Source organism: Rhinolophus sinicus, linkage group LG01, assembly GCF_036562045.2.
Source record: "Rhinolophus sinicus isolate RSC01 linkage group LG01, ASM3656204v1, whole genome shotgun sequence".
NCBI lineage: Eukaryota > Metazoa > Chordata > Mammalia > Chiroptera > Rhinolophidae > Rhinolophus > Rhinolophus sinicus.
The window spans coordinates 179,956,934-179,969,803 of NC_133751.1; the positions used below are offsets into that span (position 1 = coordinate 179,956,934).

Genomic DNA, 12,870 nt, shown 5'->3' on the forward strand with positions numbered 1-12,870 from the left:
TTGTTTTTGTTTTTGTTCTTTTTGAGAAACTGCCGATCTGGTTTCAGGAGTGATTGTAAAATTTTAAATTCCCATTAGCAATTTCTCCACATTGCATCAGTAGTTGGTTTTATCACTGTTTTTTTTTGTTTTTTTTTTTAATTTTAGGTATAAGACTTAGGTCAAAGTTTGGTTTTGTTTGCCCAAGGATTTGCTCCAGCACCACTTATTGAAAAGGCTAGCTTTCCTCCACTGAATTGCCTTTACATCATTGTCAAAAATCAGCTGGGCATATTTTTGTGGGTAAATTTCTTGTATGTCTATTCTGTTCCATTGATCTTGGTGTCTCTCTCTCTAATACCATACTGTCTCAATTTTTGATTACTGTAGCCATATAGTAGGCCTTAATATCAGGTAAAGTGATTTCTCCTACTTTCCTCTTCTTTTAAAAGATGATTTTAGCTATTCTAGGGCCTGTGTCTTTCTATATAGATTTTAGAATGACCTTGTCTATGTTTACAAAGACCAGGAATTTAAATAAAAAATGCATTAAATTTATAGGTCAATCTGGGTAGACAGAACATCTTTACTATGTCGAGTCTTCCAATCTATGAACATGGTATGTTTTTCCACTTATTTAGGTTGCTTATTTCTTCATTCAGCATTTTGTAGTTTTTATCATACAAATCCTGTACATGTTTTGTCAGATTTATAAGTATTTAATTTTCTTTGGAGTTATTGTAAATATTACTATGTTTTAAGTTGTTCTTTCCACATGTTGTTAGTATATAGAAATGCTATTATTGACTTTTGCATTTTGATTTTGTATCCTTCTACCTTGCTGAACTCATTAGTTCTAGGGTTTTTTTTGGTAGACTCCTTGGTATTTTCTACATAGACAATCCTTTTATCTGAAAATAGAAACAGTTTTATTTCTTCCTTTCCAATCTGTGTGACTTTTATTTACTTTTATTTTTTTATTACAATGGCCAAATTTCTAGTACTATATTGAAAAATAATTGTAAGGCATATATCCTTCCTTTGTTCCTGATCTTGGAAGAAAAGCATTCAGTTTTTCACCATGAAGTATGATGAAAGCTGGAGGTTTTTGCAGATGCTCTTTATCAAGCTGAGGAAGTAACCTTCTAATACTAGTTGGGTGTTTTTATATTATGATTAGGTGTTAAATTTTCTGAAAACCTTTTTTTGTGTCAACTGATAGGATGATCTGCTTTTTTCCCTTTAGTCTGTTACTATGGTACATTACATGGATTTTCATATGTTGAACCAGCATTGCATATCCAGAATAAATACCATTTGTCATGGTATATAATTCTTTTTTACATATTACTGTATTGATGTGGTAGTATTTTGTTGAGGATTTATGCATTAAGTTTATGAGAAACATTGGTCTGTAGTTTTCCTTTTTTATACTGTCTTTATCTGGTTTTGGTATCAGAGTAATATTAGCCTCATAAAATGAGTTGGGAAGTGTTTCTTCCTCTTCTATTTTTTGGAAGAGATTGTGTAAAGTTAGTGATAATTCTTTTTCGAATGTTTGGTAAAATTTTCCAAAGAAACCATTTGGGACACTTCTTTTCCAGGAGCGTTTAAATTACCAATTCAATTTCTTCAATGGCCATGGGAGTATTCAGGTTGTTTAATTCATCTTGGTTGAATTAGTTTGTGGTTTTCCAGGACTTGGCTCATTTCTTCTAAGTTGTCAAATTTATAAGCATAAACTTTTTTGTAATATTTCTTTGTTGTCTTTTTAATGCCTGCAATATCTGTAAAGATACATTCTGTTTCATTCCTGATGCTGGTGATTTGCATCTTCCCTCCTTTTACCTTTGTCAGGCCTGTTAGATGTTTATAAATTTTATTGATTATTTTGAAAAACAGCTTTCTTTGTCTCATTGATTTTCCCTATACTGTTCTAGTTTTCAATTTCAATGATTTCTGCTCTTTATTATTTTTCTTCTTGGTTTGGGTTTATTTTGCTCTTCTTTTTCCAAGTTCTTGAGATAGAGGCTTAGATGATTGATTTGAAAGTTTTCCTTTTTCAGTGTATATGTTTAGTGCTATTCATTTCTCTCAGTGCAGTCTTAACTGTATTTTATCAATTTTGATATGCTCTATTTTCATTTGTATTCAGTTCTATGTATTTTTTTAATTCCTTATGAGACTTCCTCTTTGACCCAGGATTATTTAGAAGTATGATGTTCAACTTCCAAGTGTTTGGAGATTTTCCTGTTTTTCTGTTATTGATTTCTAGTTTGATTCCATGTTATGTAAATGAGACAAAAATGTCCTCTGTACATTGCCGCCTCCACGCCCAGGTTGTTTACTTCTTCACAGCAGGCTAAGACTCAGTAGCTCGAAAACGTGCCAAAGCCAAACTAAATTTTGTATACATCCAGTTATTTTAAACATAACCCCAAATAAACAGATTTTTAGTTATTTAGAGCCTGCCTGCTTTGCATACTCCCATGAAACTGTGCCCAGCATATGCTAGTCATACATAGGATAAACCCTTAGGGTATAAAAACCCCAAGCCTCTGCTGCCTGTTGGAGTTCTCTGACCCCAGAGACTCCCTGCCAGGTCACTGAGTAAAATAACCAGGCATGTAATCCCGTCTTTGACACGCTTCTGCCCCAGGAATTTCCTTGTCCTTTTTCCCTTCTTTTTGGTGGCCTCCCTGCTGTAGCTTCTGGATGGTCTCATGCTGTGAGCGACTTCCCTCCTCCTGCAAACCTGTCAAAGTGTCACTGAAATAAAGCTTGTGTGTGCTATCGCCACCTCATTGTCATATCTTTCTTTGACCAGCCCACAAATCCCTTGAGTCCTCTATATTCCTTTATGGTCAGAGAGCAGGATTTCATATGGTTTTAATTATTTTAAATGTGCTGCCAACTCTCTCTTTTAAATGGTATATTTAGACCATTTACACTTAAAGGTAATCATTGACATGTCGGTGTTTAAGTTTGCCATTTGTTATTTGTTTTCTGTGTTTCTTCTATTTCTCATTCATTTTTTCTTACCCTCTCATAGATGATTTGGATATTGTTTTAGGACTCCACATTGATTTATTACAGTTTTTGAGTATATTGCTTTTTACAGTTTTCTTAATGGTTGTACTATATATTATAATATAGTATTTATATAACTTACCACAATCTACTGGTGTTGATATTTTACCTTTTCAAGTGAAGTATGAAAAATTTACTTCCATGTAGGCCCCTTCACCCTTCCTACTTTTAAAATATAATTGTCTTAAGTAGTTCTACTTACATTGTGCCTCATAGCAGACAGTGTTTAGATAGAGCATTGGGGCCAGCCAAGTGGATATGCACTTTTGGCTTCCCACTAAGCTCCCTGGACATCATCCCAGCAAAAGTGGGGAGTGACTTACATTGCCTTGTTGCAGACAGATAGATGGGAGGGACATTGAGCTCCATCCCAGGCCGTGCTGACACCTGGGGCCTGGGATGGAGCTCAGTGAAAGTGAAAGTGGGGCAACCATTCTCACCACCTCTTTCCCTCTGAGTGTGGGTGTCAGACCATCTCTCCACTAGGGTCCCTCATACCAGGGAGTGGACAGGAAGAAGCAGAGTGCCATGCAGCCACCACCTAGTTTTGTCTCATTGATGCCAGGTGGGGGTGGAGGCTCAGTTCCCCACTGGATCCTGCTGATAGAAGGAGAATGAAGTCTAGAGGTGACCAGGACCACATTGCACAGCCTCATTAAATCTTGTTGCTAAGTGCAGATAGGGGCTCAGCTGACTCCTGCACCCCACCGACACTACGGTGGGAGAGTCAGAGCACTCACTGCCTGCCTTCAGCCGGCAGGGGATGAAAGATCGGCTTCCAGCTTAGCCCCACCAACACTATCCTAGAAGGGGAGTCAGAGCACTGCCTTGTTCTGCTCGGTGGAGACTGAAGACAGGCTGCCAGCTTGGTCCTACCACCACTGACTGGAAAAATCAAGAGTATATCCCCTGCTTCCCAGGGGTGGCAGTAGGGCTATGAGATCGATCAACTTCCTGCTTGTACCCACTGACACCATATGTACAGAGAGGAGTGTGGCTTTTCCATTGGTGTTTGGCTGGAGTAGGGTGGGTATTGCCAAAACAATTTTCTGTTGTTAGCTCAGGGTTCCTTGGGTAGCGGGAACAGGCTTTCCTTGGAGCTTTTTTGTCTGCCTATCGGAAGCTTCTGGGTGGAGGTTTCTGTAGCATCTTGTTCAGAATATATGGGTGCCAATAAGGAAACTGAGAACTCACCATCATGTCTTCCTTAAGTCCCGAGATCCCCAGGCAGCCTATCTTTTTCTTTCCATGTTTCAGAGACTTCCTAGGTTTGTTTGTTGTGTTTATGTATTTTTTTTTTTTTCAGTTGTATGGGGCTATGCCACTTTGGCAGAACTACAGTCTTTTCATAGTAATATAAAACTTCTCAAGATTTGTAAGTTTTTTTAGCACTGTTATTTAATTGCTCAATGATCTTATAGTAACGTGTTTTTTTGTGGTTGTTTTTTTTTTTACTTTAAATAGTAGCAATACAGATTAACGATTTGCAAAGTTAAGTTGGGATGTCTTTATCTTAGGAATTAGAGGAAGATCTCATCTTGATTCCTACTCTATTGATATATATGATGGCTGTTCTTTCTCCTCTTTCACTAGCCACTGTGCCTCTCCCTAATGGCATAATAAATATCTTTTTCCTTTATCCCCCATTTATCTTTTCTTCTTGTGCATATATTTTATAGTGGTAAACTTTTGTATAGCAAGCATATAAATATCGTGTGTGTTTTTAACAAAGAAATATACTGATTATGTTCAGGGTTTTAGTGGGGTTGAATACCACCCTTTACTGCCTTTAGGTCTTTACTGTCCCCAATCTAGATCCTTGGAGGGTCACGGAGGGCAGTTCCCCCACATCCATAGGCAGCCTTTGGCCTTGACTGCAGGTGCCCCTAGAGGGGGCAAGAAATGTAGTGTATCTGGCAGTAGGAAAGTATATTTAGATTGTACTTGTGAGCATTTTACTAACACCTTTAGGAAGAAGTCACAGGGCACTTGTTGACGGAAACTATTAGAGGCAACAGCAATAAGCCACACCCACATGGTAAATAGACAAAATACAACATCTGTCAGGTGACTACTTTGTACCACTGTGCCAGGACCAGAAGACAGAAAGACGAATGAGAGAAATACTCTGGCCCAATCTGATAAAGGCTAAGGTCACATAATCAGTTACAAAGCATGGGCTATTGCTCTGCTGGTCATATGCCAAATCACCGGAGGTGCCATAGTTAATATGGAGTCAAGCCCAATCGCGAACCAGCTGTCAGATCATCTTTACCTGTCAGCGCTACTTTGCCTATGCCTACTGTACTTTGTAAATTGATCTCCTTTAGAACAATTATGCTACTGTAATATAATGGTTTACTTCATGTAGGTCTTTTCCTCTACCTGGCTCTAAGGTCTTTGAAGTCAAGAGCTATATTCTTTTCATTTTGTATCCACAGTGCCTGGCACATAGTAGCTACTCATTTGAAAAGTATCTGTCGAGCGCCTAGGTTCCAGACACTGTTCCAGATGCTGGGAAAACAAGACACACAAACTCCCAGCTCTCAGGATGCTTACATTCTGGCAGAGATGATGAATAACTATGATTAAAGACCTTACTACACTGGCATTTAGGAAATGCTTTGTACTTTACCTAGGAGTCTCTGAGTAAGTCCCTTGGAGACCCATAGGGCTGCATATTTCTGATAAAATATATCTCATCTGTTGATCGTATCACAATAGGAATTGCTTGAATGGTCCTGGGAATGCCACTGCCATGAGGGTTCAGTTCAATTCAACCAAAACAATACAAGTTGTATGTGCAAGGCACTGGAAAATATTTTTTATATGTTATCTCACTGAATCACTCCTTTTTTGTTAAAAAGGCCTTTCACTACCCATATCTATCCTCCCTCTCCTGCCTCAGGTTCCTACATTCTTCCCAGGACGCCCCCAAGGTACCCTGTGCATTCATCTAGTGTGGCTGTTACTATAATTCCCTGTGTACATCTCCGTCAGCTACATCCACTAATGTATTTTTAATTATTCAAGGGCAGGGGGGCCGGAGAAGGTGGCTGATCAAATCCAATGCCCTGACTGGGTGATATTATACCATTTATCTAACCTCACTGAGCCTCAGTTTCCTCATCTGCAAAATGTAAACAATAATAACGCCTACTTTGTGAGGATTAAATATAATAACGCACATAAAAAGCTTAATATGTGCCCATGTATAGTATGTCATCATTAACTATTAAGTAGCATGGTGTGTGCTATATCATAGGTATTTAATAAATGTTTCATGAATTAATTTCCATTTAACCTCCAGCTAATAGAGAAGAGAATGGAGCTGGAATCCAAGTTTTCTGACTCAAAATTGGGTACTCCTGCTGTAACAACATGATGCCTTGTAGATACTATGCCATTTTTTTCCTTAACAAAGTTTAGGCCAATAATCTGATGGGAATTTGTGCTATTTTTAGGTGCATGAATCAGTCTAGGAAGTAGTTTGAATACCAAACATTAAAATTTCCAGGACATTTTAATGGATTACTGGGACAACTAGATTGTGTATTGGAATCAGTAATGTCCTCGAAAATTGGGATTGTTATCTTTAAAGTGATTAAATCCTTTTGCATGGATCCAAGACATTCTTCTATCAAATTCTATTCTCTGCAAAAGAGTATTATCATGAGGTTTCAATGTCTTGGATTGAGGAGGCAGTTAGTCATTAAAAACTGCAAGGAAAAGCACTGATACTTTTTTTAGGACTTAGAATCTTCTCCCCTGTGTGAGCATCGTTCCTATCTGCTGAGTGCAAAAAGTAGAACAAATATTTCTTTCTCTTCTCACCTTTCACCTCAGTATTTCTTTGTTGCCGGATCCTCATGCCAAACCGCACAAGTTCTGTTCCATTTCTGAAATACTTACTGAGGGTAGCCTGGTATGGCATATAGACGGTTGAATCTTGAATGATTAAAAATTTTCAAGGTGCAAAGAAAGGAATCCAGTATAATTAATTTCAAGTATTAATGTGCAATTCGGATGAGGAGAAATGGCTTCTTTAAAATTGTTCATAACACAATAGATGGGCAGAGATAGTCTATGATTTCCTGGTGCTATTGTGAGTTGCCTATTAACACGTTGCGTACGGATCATGAGAATCTTCACGAGGGATTTAAACCCCGCCGTACGCAACGTGTTAACTAATAGCTATTTTGGGGGAGGCAGAAGTAAAGAATTAAATAGGGGAGCCTGCAGGAGTTAATGTTATATGACAATCTATAAATTTATAATAAATTATAAAATCAATGTGTAATAAAATTGACTTATCATAAATTCATAATAAAGTATATGTTGTCTTGATGATAGAATACTGTCAGTGCTAATTAATTCAAAACAATGTAAAATATTAACAGCGATTTTTAAAGGATATATCATCTACTTACTGCTGTTCCTTTTTGATTTGTATTTAGCTGTCCATAGGCCTTATCTTGCATTAACCCATCTGAAAATTTTTTTTTAAAGATTATACAAATAAGTTGGCACTTGTGGCATTTGACAAGCATGTTCTACACACATCTCTAACAAATGATTGCGTAGCAAAGTGATTAAGCTCACGCTCTGCATCCAGACTGCTTGTTTTCAAATATTCTCAGCAAGTAACTAACCATCTAACTTAGCACGAGTTATCTTGGCTCTCTCTGTGTCCTCATTTGTCAAATGATAAAGATCCTTCCTCTAAGGTTGTGGTGCGATTTAAAGGGCTAAAGCATCTAATACTGTGCGAAGAACATAGTAAGTACAAAATGAATGCAGATTTTCTTGTTATTGTTACCATCATCACTACTCCCTTTGCTCTGGTCCCTGACACATTGCACCCTTGGGCCTGTCACCTAATAACTCCAATTAGTATTTTCAATAGTATTGTTAAAACGCATACAAGTGATTAGAATTAAATGTCATCATGCTCTGTACTTTCATGTACATAAAAGATTGTCTTTTAGACAGATTACAGTCAATGTATTGAGCACTTCTACTTTTCTGGCTCTTAATGCCAGTTCAAAAAATAAAGAAAAAACTGAAAAAAAAAAAAAAAAGTCTCTTCATTGCACTCTAGGTGGTTCTGAAAGTTTTTGTGGCTGTTAAAAATGATGTACATTATTCAAAGCAGTGCTTGACTGCACATTTGAAAGACTGCTTTTACTCATCCTTCTTGGAGCCTCACTTTAGCCTATCCTCTTGCAGTCGCTTGGGTCATCTTCCATCACACATGTGCTGTACATACCCAACTTTGTAAAGCTGTGTGGACAGACAATTGTCATTTCCTTAAGAATTCAATTCATGACCCTAGAGAGAATTCTTACGTAAGAAATTAAAACAATTTATAAAGTATGGAGTGGAATGACCATGGTCTTCAATGAATTGTGCTTCTAGTCTAAAATATGTGTACATAAATGTCAGGAGTCAGAGAGTACCTATGAAAGTAGCCCCAAAGTAACTGGGCTAGGTATATACCTCTAATCTGCTTACAGGAAATAATAATTCAAGGAATTCAACAAGAGTGCTATATGAACCCTACTAAATTAACTCTTTGCTGTACTGCATTTTATTTTCATAATGTATCTATAGAAGTATTGGGTTAATTATATAAGACTGGCCTGCAAGAGTAAACTGAAAAGTATAACCCAAAGTAAAACAAAATCATTTAAAATATATATTTGGGAATCTTAAATAATCTTTTTAAAAAAGGCTTTGTTCAGATATAAATTCAGCAATATAGACTTTTAGAGAAACAGGAGATCTAACAGTCTTAAAACCATCTCTCTCATTTTAAAAATGAGAAAAATCCAGTAAATGGCCTTCCCAAAAGCAAGACAGGAGTAAGCAGTAAGAAAATAAGCCTGGTTTTCCACCCTAAGCACTTACTTTTTTAAAAAAAGACACACCATAGGCGTTCTTCCCAATTCTGTATTTGATTGACACTGCTTATAAAGGCTCTTCACTCTTCAGAGAAGACTGAACCACTGGCTTGTATCACATCTTTTACAGAATTTTCAAATTACTCAGCCTTTCCATACCTCAGTTGCCTCATTTGTAAAACTAAAATAATACTGTCAACCTCACAGGGATGTATGAAGATTTTTAAAATTACTGTTATATAAAGTGTTTACAAAGTTACGATGATTAACTAAAGCAATATAAGGCAACCACAAGGAAGTACTGAAATATTTGTTTTTAGTATCTAGTTCCACTCTTTCATTTTTAAAATGGCAAAATCGAAGCTTTTGTAAGCCAAATGCTAGCCTAAGGTCACAGAGCTAGTTAGTGGCAAGGCAGGGAGGGGTGAGATCCAGTTTATCCCCTGAGTAATATTTTCTATTACTTGATAGAACATTTCCCTTTTTCAAGGACTAGTTAAAAATAATTGAATAAGAAGCTTGCTTGCTGTTTTATTTACTCCAAAAGTTGTTCGATGGTTTGAAGAATCCAGAGGTTTATTAGAATAAGTTTTGTATGAATCATGAGTACCCAAATACCTCAATCTCCCAAGATGTCTTAATTACTACTGAATGTTATTCCCAATGGTCACTTTGTTTTCTAGGATAATAATTTAAGCGTACTTTAAATTTATCCTGATATTTAAAGTAATAGTTCCTTAAACTGACATGTTCCAAAATAGCTTCCTGCACCCCAATATATGTGCCTGGAACTGTTATCATTGTATAGATGTATAAATACACATACATATGTACATATATATGTATATACGAAACAGAAATATATGGCTAAAGCATTAATTTATAATCATGTTCATTTCATCACATTCAACTATTCAAGATAAACGAAATTTCCTTTTTGGGGGACTTTGTTTCAGGGACTTCTCAATTATACTCTCATTTGACACTTTTCCCCATAAGTCCTTAACTGGAGTACACTCTCTCCAGTCCAAGGATGCTTGCATGTTACAAAGAAATGTGTCTGATTGCTCATCTTCCCTGTCAAGTGTTCTAGTTATCTTCTTATTTTCTCTTCATTTTAATTATATTACTGCAATATCCTCTGGATGGATATTCAGTCACTACACAGTTATGACTGTTCCAATTGTTAAATATTAAAGCATTTCTGTACTAATTTGTAAAAAGTTGCTGCCTCAAGATGTTCAAGTGCCCACCTTACATTCATTTCTGTGGCTACCTTGATTTTCTTAGAAATCTCCCATTTCCTTCATCCCACAACAGGAAACCTCCAGAACTCTGATCCAACAGTATTGACTGACCTGGTTGTTTCATGCTTATGCTGTACTAGTTGTTAAATATTTTGATTATCACCTTTGGATTTACTGATATGTTGTATTTGTCTTCATAATATTATTAAACAACTCCTTAAATTAGAAAAACGTCTTCACTTGATAAATCTACAGGGTAGCCAAGATGTTTTTAAATACAAATAAACATACTAAATGTTTTAGTAATACTATAATACATAAAAATAAATATTATCTAGGATTTTAAGGTCACCTGTATTTTGCTTTGCTTGATTTCCCACTAATATTATAATTCTATAGGTTGTTTCATGCCAGTAATCACAAAACATAATAGTGTGATTTACATTTTGAAGGAAAATCTTGATAATAATTGTTATGAATTCATGTTCTCCATTTCACTGAATATTTGAAAATTACAATATATATACAAATAATAACTTACCTAAATAATCAGGGACCTTTATGTTTTCATCCATTGAGTTAAAGAAACAATGTGAACGCTGAAATAAAAGAAAAAAGATCAGAAAAAGTGAATAGAAAAAATAATTAAATAACAATATTTTAAAATTTAGCATTATTGATGGCTATAACTAATAATAAAATTAGATCTAATGTTACCATTTGACTTTATCTTATATAAGAAAAATAACTGATGTACAATTTAACTAATATAAGCAGAGGTGGTGAGATAACTTGCATGGCTGAAACACTGTATTACTAGTTGTTGACGTAAGAAATGGCAGGCATAAAAAAACAACAACAACTACAACACATGATATTACTTTGTATATTATTGACCTGAGCCCCTGAGCTTCTTGTTCTAAGCCCCAGGAAACAGAAATAATAACTTTAAAGATAAATAAAAATAAGATTAATATCAAAGAAGGCATATATCAAAAGAGAAGGGAGAAGTGACATTATGGAAAATGGTAGAGTGCTCAAAGAATTGGTACCTCCACTGAAACAAATATAAACTGTCCAAGACTGACAGATCAATTATTTTAAATTTCAGAATCTAATACAAAACTTATAGAAACCAGGGCAGTGGTTAATTTTTAAAAGGACAGATAAATTTTGGAGTTTTAAGAAATCTGTTAGGTCATTATCTGGCTACCGAGATAATGGAGCAGAGAGTTCAGTGACTGACCAAAAATGACAAAGAATACAGTCTTTGCATAAATAGTTTGGGTAAGTCACAAAAGAAATAAATGACTGCAGCTCTCAATAACTAATAACAGTAATCTCTGGAAAAGTAGGCTCTCATTTCTAGAGTTACGTTATTATATGTAATGCCTAATTTCCATAAAAAATTATAAGGCATATGAATAAACAGGAGATACGGATCATTTATAGCAAAAAATTATAGAAACAACCCTTGAGGAAGTCCAGATATTGGACTTAATAGACAGAGATTGAAAAACAACTTTCTTAAATATACTCAGAGCTAAAGGGAATTATGGACAACGAACTAAAGAAACGAAGAAAACAATGTATAAACAAATTGTAAATAAAGCAATAGAAATTATAGAAAGAAACCAAACAGAAATTCTGAATTAGAAACTACCATAACTGAAATGAAAAAATTACTCAAAGAGTTCAAGAGCACATAGAAGCAGACAGAAGATAGGATCAGTGATTGAAGATAGGACATTGAAATTAACCAGTGTGAGGAGCAGAAAGAAAAAAGAGTGAAGAAAAATGAAAAGAGCTTAAAGGTCTTGGGGAACAATCATCAAATATACCAACATACACATTACGGGAGTCACAGGAGAAGAGAGAGAAAAGGTCGGAAAGAATATTTGAAGAAATACTTCTATTGAGTTGCAGAAATTTCTTGTATATTTTGGATATTAACTATCAAATACATGGTTTGTAAATATTTTCTCACATTCCATAGGTTGCTTTTTCATTTTGTTGTTAGCTACAGTAATCAAAACAGTATGGTACGGGCATAGAAACAGACATACAGATAAATGGAACAGAATAGAGAGCTCAGAAATAAACCCACACATATATGGTCAACTGATCTTTGAAAAGGGTGCCAAGAATACACAATAGGGAAATGATAATCTCTTTAATAAATGATGTTGGGAAGACCGAATATCCATAAGCAAAAGAATGAAATTGTAACTGTATCTAATACCATATATGAAAATGGACTAAAGACTAAAATGTAAGTCTGAAACCATAAAATTCCTAAAAGAAAATATAGAAAAACATAGGAAAAAAAGCTTCGTGACATTGGTCTTTACAGTATTTTCTTGGACATGACACCAAAAGTGCAGGCAACAAAAGCTACAATAGACAAGTGGGATTACATCAAAATAAAACTCCTACGGCCTTTAATTGTATATTCTCTAATGGTTGGAGGCAGTCTTCATTGTATGTCCACCATATCAAGTTGTTAATTAAGGGAGATGGAGAGATGCCCGTCAAAGCAGAGATGCGGTTATAGGATGAGTAAGTTCTTGGGGTAATGCAAGCATGGTGACTCTAATTAGTAATACTATATTTTATATTTCAAATTTGCTAAGAAAGTAGATCTTAAATGT

General features: G+C 35.5%; 1 protein-coding gene across 3 annotated transcripts in view; it reads right to left on the bottom strand.

The window, feature by feature from the left end:
• C2CD6 (C2 calcium dependent domain containing 6) overlaps window positions 1–12,870 on the bottom strand; it is an 85,218-nt gene that overhangs the window by 12,011 nt on the left and 60,337 nt on the right. The window contains exons 9-10 of one of the 3 annotated variants that reach the window (XM_074340021.1): window positions 10,761–10,776; window positions 7,500–7,558 (exon numbers count right to left, since the gene is read on the bottom strand). The exons of 1 other annotated variant lie outside the window; for it this stretch is intronic. In XM_074340021.1, the coding sequence (XP_074196122.1) occupies window positions 7,500–7,558; window positions 10,761–10,776 (75 nt within the window). Of the gene's footprint in view, window positions 1–7,499; window positions 7,559–10,760; window positions 10,819–12,870 lie in introns of all 3 variants that reach the window. One more of the 3 variants, XM_019726808.2, reaches the window with a different exon arrangement.